Raw genomic sequence first — 13420 nt, 5'->3', positions numbered from 1 at the left:
CCCTTTCAAACCCCTTATTCCACATCAATAAGATTTTTTTTTTGCAGAGCTGTCGGTGGCCAACAGCAATGAAGCAAGGCAAACTTGTTTCGAAGGTGGTGAGATATCACGCAGCTTCTGCTTCTTTATTCCCGGCGATGGTGGCGACCTGGGTTTGCTGAGTTTGAGGAATCCACGGAGCTTCGCCAGGATGTGAGTGAGTTTTTTGTGTAATTCTTCTGGGACAGATGAGTGAGATTTATAGAGATTGGTGTTATGAATGTTGAACGTTGTTCCAAATCTGATTGTGGTATGGTGGCGACTGTGAATCACATTCTTAAGTTGTTGGGTTCCGCTCCCGGTCGTTAGAATTTTTGAGATGTGTTCATCACTTTTTGCTGTTTGAGTGTTTGTGGAGTGATTCTGCAGCTGTTTCGATGTCGGAGAGTTTTTGCGAATCGTTGACTGATGGATTGCACATGTCTTTGACGACAGTTGTGTCGAATCGCAAGTGTCGTGAATTGGTTGTGGTCTAAGGTTGGCCTCAGCCGCAGAGAAAAATTGAGCAAGATGGACAGCGTAGTGCGTGCCGTTATCGAGGCCATTCATTCCTCACCCACCCGTGCTGTTCTTTGCCTCTCTGGTGGCGCATCGCAGGTCTGTTTTGTTTGTTGAATGTTGTATCACAGCTGTTGTATAATTTAGGTCATGGCGCCACGAAAGTTTGGATCCCCAGTTTGAGCTCCTCAATTTTAATCCTGTTCAGCACCACTGTTTGATGGAGGCCTCATCTCAAGGTTTACGCTCAGAAAATCACAACCACTAAGAACTTTTAAATATTTTGCCATGTGGCACAAAAGTGGGAAAATTGTGGCGAAATGACGCCATTACTGCATGGAAATTTTTTCCAGAGCAAGTAGTGAGTGTATAATTTCCCATCACTTTGTATACGAGAAAGCTTGCGATTACTCTTTATAATCGAAGTGGAAGTGTTATTGGGGTCTTCGTTGGTAATTCACATTGAAATTCAGTGGTGCAAGATTCAAATTCAATCACGTTATCTGCCTTTAGCACGTACATGCATTATGCTCAGATCTGCTCTTCTTGTAATCGAGAGATTTCGAGGAGATTGTAGAACTACTCTGTCGCTGCAACAGCCAACATGATTCAGAGAAAACATTGTTGTGGACGCTGAGTGTAAAGGCTCTAGGTTGGCTGTTGTCGGTGCCACGAGCGTCAAGCACGGTGTTGGAGGCCACATTCATGTACTCCAGGGCTTCTATGGTTCAACTTCTTGGCAAGGTATCTCTAGGTTTTGCATTTGGTTGCAACCTGCTATTGTTTTAGGTTCTATTATGTTAGGACTTGTGTTGGTTGTCAATTTAAACTTTGCACTGCCTTTTCAGTAGGGGTTGAAGGTAAACGAACGTCTTGGGTAGGTTGAAGCACTTCCCTCGTTTCTTGAGGAATATAGGACAACGACAATTAGTTAGTTAATGGTGAATTCTGAAAGCTTGTAGTTGCATTAATCGTTCTTTATTTTCAGGTTCCCACTCAGTCTGTTTGTCGAGAAACAGCTGACGAAATTGCTCTGGAAGCGTATAATCGAGCTTTAGAACTTTCAATGCCTGGTATTGATATCCGCTTTCCTTCTGGTGATGGTATTGTTTAATCATACTACTGGATTATGTTTAAGCAGCTAACAAATCTCTACAATGGTGCTTAAATTGTTAAAATACAGGTCGTCACTTTCGGGTGCTTAAATTCCATGCAAATAGTCTCTGGGCAATCGTTCATGCATACTAACCAAAGATTGCATAATTGGTAAATCACCAAGTCTCCTGATGCTGGTGCTTGGTGATTGGTGGTGCTGGTTGTGAATGGTATGCGTTGTGGCCTATTCAATGATTGACAAACCGTGCGCTTGGATAAGAAGGTATGCAAGTAGCTGGAATTGGATTCACAGGTGTCTTAGCCTCTATACCGCCAAAGCGTGGAGACCACAGGTTGGTTTCTGTTCTGTTTTTCTTTCAACGAATTATCAAGGTTCGGGCTTGCTCCCTGTAGCGTAGATGTTCAAATTGAGCCCATGCCATGATCTGTAGCTTCGATCATGTTGCCCCTGTGTTTTTCGTTTAGAAAATTCTTTGTAAAGATTGCGTCTTTTCTGTTAGTGGGTGGCCACCGTGCGTGATCTCTAAACTAGAAGCATTAGATATAGTCCAGTAGTTATAAATCGGCTTATTGTGCTGAATCTTTTTCTTGTTCGTACATTCTGGTCTAAGAAATGAATTCACATCTGACGTGGTGTACATGCATGCTTATGTGAATGTGATGTCACCAACACATCTGTACAGGTGCTTCGTGTCAGCTCGCACTCAAAATGGACTTTGGCAGTATGATTTGACTCTTGCAAAGGTTAACGAACCTGTTCTCGTTTCGCTATCTTCAATTTGACATTAGACCACTATGGAACATGGATGTGATTTAAGTTGTTGTGGGTGCAGGGCCATCGAGATCGATATGGAGAAGATTATCTGACAAGCTGCCTATTGGTTAAGGTAAGTTTTTCATTAGCACTTGCATTTTTGGATTCTGCCATTGTCGACATAAAGGTGAATTTGACATGCTAAATTTGATATGCTCGCAATGAGTGGTTTTCTGGCTTATTCTGGTGACGGAGTTGGCTAATGTGCAGACATTAGCCAATGTATGCGGAACTATCGATGATATACCACTGGATTTAAAAGAAGGCATAGAGAAATTAAGAGAGACAAAATTGGTGTACAGCGAGGAAGAGCAGCTACAGCAGTTACTGAGTGGCAAGATCTGTATGATTAATTTCTCCGGTACGGTTTTTGAGTTTAGATTCAGTCGTGAATGTTATTTCCAAGTTCTACAGAGGCTTTTGCATGACTGCGCAAGCTTTTCAACTTCATCTCCATTGGTTTGAATTCTCAATATTATATTCATTTGCTTCATAAATCATATTTTTTCCATCGATTGATACGCAGATCGTGTAAACTCACCAACTTCGGGTACTAGAAGGGTGGTATTATCTGGATCATTTAATCCACTTCATGATGGTCATGTCAAGCTCTTGGATGCGGCTTGCAGGTTTAATGGCCATCTTTGTTTGAAGGCTAAACTCGTAAAGTCCGTTATGTCTAGAACCTTCTGTGTCAGAAATTAGCATTTCGGGCAGAAGTTATGTTGGTTTACCTGGTCCTTGTGTACTTTTCTATGTAACCACAACATTAGCATGTAAACTGGGGGTTACCTCCAGATTATTTTTTCAAATACTTGAGAAGGAAAGTCTTGTAGAATTCTTATTTTTCCAATGTTCCATTGTGAATGCATAGAGGGGGACTTAATTTCAACCTTCATTTCTAAACTATTAGGTGTTTGATCGTTGTATTGGTTGTAGCTTGCGGGAAGGTGGGCTTCCATGCTACGAACTATCTGCAATTAATGCAGACAAACCACCATTGGGACTTACAGACATAAAGGAACGCTCAAATCAATTTCGCTCTGGTACTGCTGAAACTTCGTAGCTGTATCAGTGTCAAGCAGAACTTTTAATTGGAATCTGTGATTGTCAATCTCTGGGTGTCAATGATTTGATGCGGTCCTAATTATGTGAAAGATTTAAATGTCACCTGTAGAAAGATTTAATATTAGCACAATTTGTCTAGTATGCTTGGTTATCACCCCTTTTACTTCTAAAATAGTATCTCTAGAAGTAGCTAAACATGGAATCTTTGTACTTTGCCGCACTGCGTGGTGTTGTTGAGGATGATAGTTCAGATACAAATCATGCGTAAATTTCTTTGTTTATGTTGTTTTGCTCATCAGGGAATACATTAGTTGTGACAAACCAACCGTATTTCTTTAAGAAGGCAGAGCTCTTTCCGGACAGCACGTTTGTTGTTGGGGCAGACACAGCTTTAAGACTGTTAGATGTAAGCCATTCTCATGCTTTCTCTATTTAATCCGTCAATTTCTGTCTGCCAGATGTGCAATGTGTAACATTTTTCACATAAATTCTGACGGTCGACTTTTCTTCGTTTTCAGCCAAAGTACTATGGGAATAGTAAAGTTCGGATGGTGGAGGTGATGCTAGGAATAAGGAAACTTGGCTGCGATTTCTTGGTAGCAGGACGAAAAGTGGACGAAGCTTTTAAGGCAAGAACTACAGTATTTTTTCCCCTGATTTTTATTATCTTCAACTTTTTCTCAATCATAATGAGTCAGATTAATTCCTTGTTGTGATGGTCTTTTCCCTCTCCAATTAAAACTTTCCTACCTATCTTTGTGCAACTTGTATGGAAAGAGCACATTTTTCTCAGTTAGGCACCTGGATTTTAATAACCAGACACCTGGTTCTTACTCTATCGAGTTCTCTTCAGGCTTGAAAGCTTCGTTTGATTTCGTGGCCAGGAATGTATTAACCCTCGTCGTGGCTTGTTCATCAGGTACTCGCTGATGTAGAAGTTCCAACTGAAGTGGAGGGCATGTTCCAAGAGATTCCACTGAGCTTGTTTCAGTCAGATCTCTCATCTACCCAGTTGCGGGCGCAAGCACGGCAGCAAGGCTGAATTGTACACAATTGTGTTTCTTCCAGTTCTAGTACACTGGATGATTAGAGGCAGGTATGTAACATGTGCGCTGCTGTTTAAGAGCAAAAATACGGAATAACCCATAGTTACAGGCTAACTGTGTACAAAGGACAGAGTTGACATTCTGCATCTGAGTCACGGTCACCCTTTTATGCATCTTCGTGACGTTGACAACAGTCATAACGTTGCAATGCCATTTTAGAAAAGTTATTTTTAGTATTTTGTTCATAGAGTTCTCTGCTCATTTACGTCAAACATATTGCTAGAACTTTATTTCACCAAGTTCACTAAGCTCTCTTAGAGTAAATGCATGCCATTTCTACCAAATGGTGTGTCAACTTCGTGTGCCATTGTGTCTTGTTGATGGACCCACATTTGAGCTATGTATGGCCTGGGTGGTTGGCCCCGCTAGGCCACATAAGACACATGCAAAATTTCACATTTATTTTGTTACTATTTTGTGGTGCTGCAACAGGTAGTTAATAATAATGTGTAGATTTATTGGTGTGTGTGTGTGTGTATATGTATTTATCTAATTGCATGGAATGATGCAATCATATCAAAAAAGTAATTTAATAATTGTTGATTGATCATTGAAATGAATTGTAATGCAACATGAAATTACAATCAATATATGTAATACCATGGCTCATTACACCATTCATTGTAATTCTGGAACACTTCTGGTTCAGTAATTTAGTAAAAATAGTAAAAAAATATGTCATGGATTGAGTAATATTTTGACAGAACGAATACTTTTTTGATAACAATTTCTGTTAAAAAATTTCAATAATGTATATCATATAAATTCACAAAAAAAAACATTATTTTTATTATTATTTGCAAGAAATCTCATCTTGATATCGATATGCTGTAGGATAAATCATTCTGAAATCAATTAGTACAGAAAATGAAAAAGAGAAAAACTGAATATGGCTGATTTTACTAACATTGATAGTTTACCAATCCTCCGTTATGTGGCTAAAACTTGAGTGATAATGATAGAACAGAAGACCAGCGCAAGACAGGTTGATAAATTCATTTCACGAATTTTCAAAGAAAAAGAAACAGAGGTAGTTACAACCAAATACCATACATCAAATTCACTTCAAATATGAAATCACACATCATAGTACAATCCTCTAGGAGTTAAGCTCCAGGATTTGAATTCAATGTCCAATATATTAAAAGGAAGTGTGGACATTGTGTTCAAATCTTGGATTTCAGACCACCGCAGCCAACATGCCACAACTAGGTAGCTTTTGTCGACTCTGGTGGATAGGGTCAGGACATTCGTCAAAGCTTTTGAAAGCAGAATATTCAAGATGCCGTGTCAATTCGCGAATGACAACTGAATACGCCTTGTTGAAAAGTGGGAATAAGTTACAAGAGGGATATCTCAAGTAAACAGGACCCTGTCCTCACTAATGGACTAAATAGGGAATAGTTTATGGTCATACTTGCTTTGGACTTGCAATAGTTTTCAATGTAAGAAAACGTCATACTTTTTGGTCTCTCAATTGGAAGCCCAAGTGCTTGATCCCAGATGAGCTGCACATTAACACATAGTCAACCTGAGAGAGGACGCCCATAGCACGTGATACTCCGAAAAGCACAGTATAGTAGATAAAATCAACCAACCCAAAACGTATCAGACTTTCAAATGACCGCAAAGAATGACCCTACCAGTTCAATGGAAACGAAAAGCATGACGTATCATCAGGCTATCAAGATGGTAGTTCAGGAATATTGCAGCTGTTGTAACTCGCTTTTGTTCCTTCAAACCGTAGTACTGCAGCAGAACACCGCTGTGGGCATTAGGCCAGGGGTTCTTCACCTGCCCATACGTACACAGATTTCAGAAATCTTTCACACTAAAGAGAAAAGTATGTAATGGCTTCAGCTCAACTAAAGTAATATTTGGAGTGTTCACTGTTACACTTACTTTGCCGCCTGCTAAAAGAATGGGGGGAACCACCTCAAACAATTTCGACACCTGCAAAAAATGAGCTTGTCATCTTGCAGCCTCGTGGATCATGCTGAATGTATAGAAATAAAGCAATTAAAAATTTCTAGATTCTTCTTGAAAAAGTCTCCAAACTTGCGTAAAGAAATATCGACCTTTAGTTTAATTGAGAGTTTAAGCTGAACCAACTTTCATCTAAAAAGAGAGAGTAATTATTGGGATCAGATTCAAAAAGGAGTTCTATGCAGAAATGAATAAACGTCAGACTGAAAGTATTTCTTTCATGATACTCGAATTCTACAATTTAGCACAGATTGTTACGAGGGTTATTTGGCCAAACTTTTATAGAGACATGAGGAGTATTACAAGATACAACAATCTTCCAGAAGAACCTCCGTGTTATACACTAACTCGAATGCGCATACAGCTATGAATAGAGGCATACCATCTTGAACACAGGATCATCGGGAAGATGCTTGAGAGCAAATTCACGCTGACATATGTATCGGGGTTCCATTTTCCTCAGCACAGCATGCCCAAACCAAGGTACCACCTGTGCCCACGAACCCATAAGCTAGATTCATTTAGTTTCTTATTCTTCGTAACAAAAAAAATAAGATGCCTGTCTGAAAGCCGCAGTCTCTCAACCTCACAAGTACAAAGCATCCGTGATCTCTCCAGTTACAAGGAGCCACAAAAAGCCTTCAGGCAATGGTTTGCCACCAGGTTTCACTTCTGGAAGTTTTTTCTGACATTCAGGTATTGACATGCCTCTGAAGCGAATATCCTACGGAAAAAATTGTATGTTAAATATAGCATTCATTGTATGTTACTCTAATGTATTGTGCTAAACAGTGGATTTAAACATATGAATAATCACAACACTTAACTTTCACAGGATATATAGCACTCACCTCGTCAGGATCGAGTAAGGATGTCTCCCATAACATGCCTTTGATTCCGCGCATTCCACCAATTGCCTGATAGGCAGCATCCAGTACACAACACCCAGTCGAAATCATACAGTAACGAGGCCACTTGTAATCATTACTGCAGCAAAAACCTCCATCGGACCATATTTTCGGGGGTTAACCACATTAGTGCCAAAATTACATGGTAGCCTTGCTGTACAAGACATATTTGCACTGCAATGCCTGAAACATATTGATCTTTTCTTACCATATCAACGGTATTATCTTCGAGTGACACATTTCCATACCTGCTCTTAATGGCCTTCAATATTTCCTCTTTTCGCAAACAAACTATAGATTACTGGAAAGAAATTTCTCCTCAAAAACCTCGGCCAAGTCACATGTCGTTATCTGACAATACAATCGTCTGCAACGATCTTACTGTTTCCAGGAAGAGGCAAGAGTATGGGAATACGAAGGGGTGCATCAGGGAACAATTCACGTGTGCAGGACACCTACTCTCTCCTCTGGGACCATATCTGCAACCTTGGCCCGCAAACCCTGCATTTAAATGTCCAGAGGCAATAGTTCTGTAAGCTATGACCCAGGTAGAGGAACAACACATCTCAATGGCATGCATGAAAGCACTAATCGTTACATCAAAAACTTGAATTCACCTCAAGAGTTACCCTGCACAAGAACTCTTTCAAGGAGAGCTTAGAGCATAGAGGACGCCATCTGATCTACAGAACATTTCCGAGGCAATGCGGTTCGAAAGTGTCATCACGAGGAACTTTACTAGAATTGACACTGTCGTAGAAATGAGTAGTGCACAAAACCCTGTGGATCGAACAATCTTATGAGCAGTAATTTTGTGATATTTTTGTGTGCTATGCTGAAGGAGAACACTTTCACTCTTGTCGAAATTCAAGAGTGAATAAACTTAGAAGGCTTAGATTGTCTAAAAAAATAAAACGGTCCATTAGCACATACCGTGTTTGACCCCGCCGAGGAGGCCTGATAATATCGCACCCATCTAGCGGAGTGTGATGGCTTCAGATGATCCAGCAGCAAATTCACACCCTTCGCAAATACATACCCTCGACACAAAACATCAATAATTACAGACTGATGGTGCATTACTTGAGCAGAGGCAAATGATTCACTCTCCAGAGATAACCAACATCCCAACTATTATGTAGCATTTCCGACCACAGCCTTCCCTCCCGTCCAGTACCGAACAAAGACCACGCTCAAATTAATAACCCGTTCGTATGCGCAACGCGGCCCACCATCACTAAGCCATGCATTCAACGAACAAACATTCACACCAGTGCACATCAAGTGCGATCGCATCAGCTCCACAACTTCACATTCACACTCACACTCATGCTCACAGCTAAACACCCCACAACAATTACACCTCCAATGGGACCAAATCGACCACTACCCACACTACCCACACCCACACCGATCGGGACCTCCTTCTTCTCCTCGAATCCTGCAGAACCAAATCGATGCATGAGTGATGCGATCCATCTTGCATGGCACGGCACGCAGAGCGCTCTCGTCCGCAATGCCCAGATGTTGACTCCATGCGCCGACAGATGGCGAGTTCACTCCTCGGTGTGAACAGAGTTCTGTCGTCACTAACAAGGATGGTCACCGCATGCATTTGAAATCGAACGAATGTCGCTGTGTAATTTTTCATTCGTAGATTGGAGCCTTTTCCTGGATGAAATTGATGTAACGATCTGCCTACGTGTTGTTTTCAAAATAGGTTATTTTTTTCTTTTTATACAGGAAATTGTTAATGGTTGTTTATTTTTTTTTATTTTTAAATCTGATGATTGGGTTATGTATGTAAATAATTATTACTTTATATGAAATGAAATGTTTGCGATAGATTTGTTGTTGCTTTTTAGAAGAAAATATTTGAAAAACATATGCTTGTTGAAAACGACTTGTGAAATTGTGTGAAAACGTTGTTAGTGTTGGGTGGTTGTTAACATGGAATTGACGAGTTTCAAAATGTTATTAGTACAGTCTTAATCAAAAAAATTAATCTAATGACATGATAGATGTATAGATGAGCACATGTAAACAAATCATTAATTATTTGAATCACAATCACAAATCTTTTGTCTACAAATTTTCATGATTTTTACATTTAAAAAATCTACAAGTAATTATAAATTGAACACATTTAACATAAATAAAAATATTTGTGAAGAAGAATCAATGATCAACTTGGACAACACTTTATGATGTAGTTAGTAGTTTCATAGGTAGTTCATTTTTTAAATACTTACACAAAATACATGAGAACAGAAGAAGAAGAAAAAAATGTTGATTAAGTGATGGGAAAATCCGTTAACTAATGAGTACAAAAAAAACCCAGTATTTCGTATAAGAATTTCAATGTGAAAAATTAAAAATATAATATTACTCAAACCATATATCACATTTGATGTTCCACATTAGCAAAAGTGGAATAACTGGTGACATATGAAAAAATATCAAAACATTAAAGAATTAATAATCATATTATGTGTAACCTATTTTTTAATAAATTCATTTTTAAATTATTATTTTTATTTATTCTTAGTTCAAAATTAAACAAAATTGAAAAATATAGAAAGAATTTATTTTGAAATAAATCTTGAAGAATCACAAAAAATTATGCAACATATAAGGTGAAAAGGATATTTTTTAAAAGTAATAATAATACATTTTCTTGCATGTATGCACATATACACTATCAAATAATCCACAATATAAACATCACAGTCAAATGCAGTAACTTGTTCAAATACTAATTATCACAGACTACCCTCACAACTCAATCTTCTAATAATTAAATAAATTTTAGGAATATTGAGAGAAGTCATGAGCCTGCACCATGACACAGGCCCCTAATAGTAACACCCTTAAACTAATGCACCAAGGATCACAGCGTCACTGTATCTACTCCAAATGACACCCAACTTATTAGTGCCATGACCTGACTTCACCAAGTTCTTCCAACTCAGAATCACCGAAGGATCATTCGTCATTGCTGAGATCCGAACTGCGGCCTGGCTGGATGAAGGCGCCACCTTTATACGAATTAAGGTGTTCTGGACCCCAATTCCACACTATTAGTGATCATCGCAGGTTGGGTCAAACTATTGAAATGAACCCTAAGCACTAGTCCAGTTCCTTCAGTGAATCCCAGGAGCAATGAACCCATCGTCGTAGGGGTTTGGATCGACGATAAAAATCGATTAGGAACGCGAGATCGAGAGAGAGAGAAATTTGTGAAGTATGATGAGAGTTAGAGCACAGTGTTCCACGGAGCAGCTTTGAGGCAAGGACAAATGGAGAACGCCCACTAGATTCGCATTTTCTGGAACCGCTCAGTTTTCTTATGGGGTCCAAACACTTGTTAGTGCATGTTTTTATTTTTAATCCAGCGTTTGTTCACAGGCCATGGAAGCACCATCCCGAGATAACTCGCGGCTCGTGCTGGCACGAGCTGCTGCAAAGAGACTCGCTTTCCGTGCCGGGTTTCGACACGTGAGCGGGAACCGTATTACTACGAAGTTCTCGCCACGTTGCTACACTGCTTGGCCATGCAGACGTTCCCCAGCTCCAATATTATGCTCTCTCTTGCTACCCTTCTCTCCAGTATGTGTTTGTGTGTCTGCTTCTCTCGCAGTCTGTAACCCACTAGTCCATAGATTTGTGTACAATGCACCTAAAGGCTCTTGTGAAGATTTAGAAGACAGCGTTAGTGGCTTCTCTGTATTTTCATCTGGAGTTGTTGCCCCACGATTTTGCACCCTGCACGTACATAGTTTTTGGTGAGTTCGTGAACTCTGACAACGTTGCGTTATTTTTAGACGAAAACTACAGTAGTGGTTCCGTTGCTAATTTCGAGCTGGTATTGCTCGGAATTTGGTCTTGCTTTTCATAGCATGTTTTGTTTCTCCTTCAAGGGTTGTATTGGTGAATTTTCCTGTGTGAGGTCGCAGTATGAATGAAGTTCCTATTTTGAGTGCAGTCAGGAACTTGGATCATAATTCAGCGTCGGTGGTTTTGCAGATAGGTTTGTAAATTTGAGCAACAGCACTTTTTGCAAGAATATTCGAAGCTGGCCACAATGAGTCTTGCCGCAGCTTCCAGGATTGGGCTCGTACATTGCCCTGTGACAGCTCTGGCTTTTGGGCAGCAGTGGAGGGCCAAGGCTCGGCATGAGTTCCAGGTCATGGCTGTTGCCAATCCTAATGTGAAGTCCAAGTCCTCATCAGACAAGGGGCAGAACGGAGCAGGAAAGGGGAAATCTGAGGCAGCCAACGTGGCCATGGAAACGGTAGCGAAGAAGGCACCCGTGACAGCGGAAAGAAACGTCTCGCACTGGGATCTGCCAATCGAGAACCCACGTACTTCGGACGATCAAAACTCAGCAGTGATTATGTGTTGAGATTCTGCTGCAATTTGTTCTACAAAGCCTCGCCACCACAAAGATATCGTAATGTGTTGCTTGAGATTAGAACTCAATTGTTGACTGCGGGGGTAAAATGCTGCGGTTGCAGATGTACCAAGGGCCTTGCAAGCTGTGGATGCTCAGAATCCCGAGGGTACGGTGGGCCGAGAGCACAACGACTACACAGTGCTGCAGCAGCATTGCGCATTCTTCGACAGGAACGGTGACGGCATCATCTACCCGCAGGAAACATACGAGGGATTCCGAGCTCTGGGGTATTCGCCAACCATCTCGGTGTTGGCCGCCATCGTGATCAATGGATCGTTCAGCTACCCAACCTACGACGTAAGTATCATTTTCTCTTTCCTTAATGGGTTCACCTCCCACTACGCTCTTCGACTGCGCTGCAATTATTCTCATCAGCTCACAAACTTATAAACCCTTGCGGCATTACCATGGTGTAAAAGGGCTGGATTCCCGACCCCCGCTTCCCCATCTACTTGTCTAAAGTCCACCGCACCAAGCACGGTAGCGACACCGAGGTCTATGACACGGAGGGACGATTTCTGCCATCAAAATTCGAGGAGATCTTCAACAAGTACGCTAAGACGAGGCCTGACGCTATGACGTACGAGGAGATCCTCCGCATGACGGACGGGATGCGCAACGTGAACGACCCATACGGTTGGTCAGCGGCGAAGCTAGAGTGGGGATTCACATACTGGCTAGTGAAAGACGAGGAGGGATTTGCTAGTAAGGAAAAAATCCGCGGTGTCTACGACGGCAGCTTCTTCGATCAGGTGGAGCGAGAGATCAAGCAAGGCAAGGACAAAGGCAAGAAAGTGGAGCTTCAGAAGATTGACGCCCACAACAACTGATTTGATTTGCTTGCTCTGATCGGCTTATTCCACGCTGAGTGTCGATGAAGTGTGCATAGAACCATATTCTCCTAATTTGCCGACGATTCCTGATAGAGCGATTCATGGAGGCAGTAGGTTCCATGTAGCTCGTCGGAGGTTGTATATGTCAGGGGTTTTGTAAGCTTCGGATACAGGATTTTAGTTGTGTAAAAATTGTTGATCTCTGCAATCTAAGCATTGATAAACATTCATTTCACGGTATCAACATGTTGGTGTTTGTGTAGGTGATTTGTTTCGTTAGAATTATGTATGATGTGTTTTCTTTGAACCCTGTGAAGTTAAACGAAGTGAAGGTTAAGTTGTGCAGAATTCTGTGGATTGTGTGTGATGTGGATGAACATGATTGAAGTTTTGCATCTTCAAACTAAAAACGTCATAATCCATAGGCTATTACTGATAAACTATAACATAAAAAAAATTTTAAAAACACTGAAAACAAAAGAAGCTCTTTACTTAACATAATTCTACTTATACGATACTAATCCTAATTCGTATTGATATCATATATTATTAAAATCTAGTATATTCTAATTAACAAAATATCATATGATAAATAT

At 40.5% G+C, this 13420-nt stretch overlaps 3 protein-coding genes across 5 annotated transcripts; 2 read left to right on the top strand and 1 right to left on the bottom strand.

Moving 5' to 3' along the window:
• Window positions 1–25: 25 nt before the first annotated feature.
• Window positions 26–5054, top strand: LOC112290007 (uncharacterized). Of its 3 annotated transcripts, none has more exons than XM_090254649.1 (13): window positions 26–196; window positions 475–636; window positions 1183–1281; window positions 1526–1610; window positions 1916–1985; window positions 2337–2397; window positions 2487–2540; window positions 2678–2828; window positions 2994–3096; window positions 3407–3513; window positions 3835–3941; window positions 4054–4164; window positions 4455–5054. In XM_090254649.1, exons 2-13 carry the CDS (start codon window positions 550–552, stop codon window positions 4575–4577), a joined length of 1158 nt encoding a protein of 385 aa, XP_090110775.1. In that variant the 5' UTR covers window positions 26–196; window positions 475–549; the 3' UTR covers window positions 4578–5054. The 3 variants fall into 3 exon arrangements, with proteins under 3 accessions (XP_090110775.1, XP_090110774.1, XP_024391627.1); XM_090254648.1 differs by having other exon boundaries at window positions 28–192; XM_024535859.3 differs by lacking the exon at window positions 26–196 and adding an exon at window positions 199–289.
• A 618-nt stretch (window positions 5055–5672) lies between these two features.
• Window positions 5673–9040, bottom strand: LOC112290008 (uncharacterized). The gene is made up of 7 exons (XM_073537575.2): window positions 8469–9040; window positions 7995–8036; window positions 7479–7544; window positions 7010–7117; window positions 6544–6594; window positions 6285–6435; window positions 5673–6149 (listed from the first exon to the last, which is right to left on the bottom strand). The coding sequence occupies exons 1-6, from the start codon at window positions 8613–8615 to the stop codon at window positions 6289–6291; spliced, it is 561 nt and encodes a 186-aa protein (XP_073393676.1). The 5' UTR covers window positions 8616–9040; the 3' UTR covers window positions 5673–6149; window positions 6285–6288.
• A 2100-nt stretch (window positions 9041–11140) lies between these two features.
• On the top strand, window positions 11141–13064 carry LOC112289429 (peroxygenase). The gene is made up of 4 exons (XM_024534626.3): window positions 11141–11320; window positions 11562–11899; window positions 12053–12288; window positions 12411–13064. Exons 2-4 carry the CDS (start codon window positions 11620–11622, stop codon window positions 12819–12821), a joined length of 927 nt encoding a protein of 308 aa, XP_024390394.1. The 5' UTR covers window positions 11141–11320; window positions 11562–11619; the 3' UTR covers window positions 12822–13064.
• The last annotated feature ends 356 nt before the right edge of the window (window positions 13065–13420 follow it).

This window comes from Physcomitrium patens, chromosome 12 (genome assembly GCF_059467195.1).
Source record: "Physcomitrium patens ecotype Gransden chromosome 12, ASM5946719v1, whole genome shotgun sequence".
Classification (NCBI taxonomy): Eukaryota; Viridiplantae; Streptophyta; class Bryopsida; order Funariales; family Funariaceae; genus Physcomitrium; species Physcomitrium patens.
This window is presented reverse-complemented; position numbering and strand designations above follow the sequence as displayed.

Excerpts from the sequence above, each read along its gene's own strand:
- LOC112290007 (XM_024535859.3), top strand. The coding sequence starts at position 260 with ATGTTGAACGTTGTTCCAAATCTGATTGTG. Across the intron at positions 2,541-2,677 it reads CAAGCTGCCTATTGGTTAAG|ACATTAGCCAATGTATGCGG; the intron begins GTAAGTTTTTCA and ends GCTAATGTGCAG. Across the intron at positions 3,514-3,834 it reads CTCAAATCAATTTCGCTCTG|GGAATACATTAGTTGTGACA; the intron begins GTACTGCTGAAA and ends TTTGCTCATCAG.
- LOC112290008 (XM_073537575.2), bottom strand. The coding sequence starts at position 8,615 with ATGCACCATCAGTCTGTAATTATTGATGTTTTGTGTCGAGGGTATGTA. Across the intron at positions 7,545-7,994 it reads ATATGGTCCCAGAGGAGAGA|GCAATTGGTGGAATGCGCGG; the intron begins GTAGGTGTCCTG and ends GCTGCCTATCAG. Across the intron at positions 7,118-7,478 it reads CCTTACTCGATCCTGACGAG|GTGGTACCTTGGTTTGGGCA; the intron begins GTGAGTGCTATA and ends TCGTGGGCACAG.
- LOC112289429 (XM_024534626.3), top strand. The coding sequence starts at position 11,620 with ATGAGTCTTGCCGCAGCTTCCAGGATTGGGCTCGTACATTGCCCTGTG. Across the intron at positions 11,900-12,052 it reads TCTGCCAATCGAGAACCCAC|ATGTACCAAGGGCCTTGCAA; the intron begins GTACTTCGGACG and ends CTGCGGTTGCAG. Across the intron at positions 12,289-12,410 it reads TCAGCTACCCAACCTACGAC|GGCTGGATTCCCGACCCCCG; the intron begins GTAAGTATCATT and ends ATGGTGTAAAAG.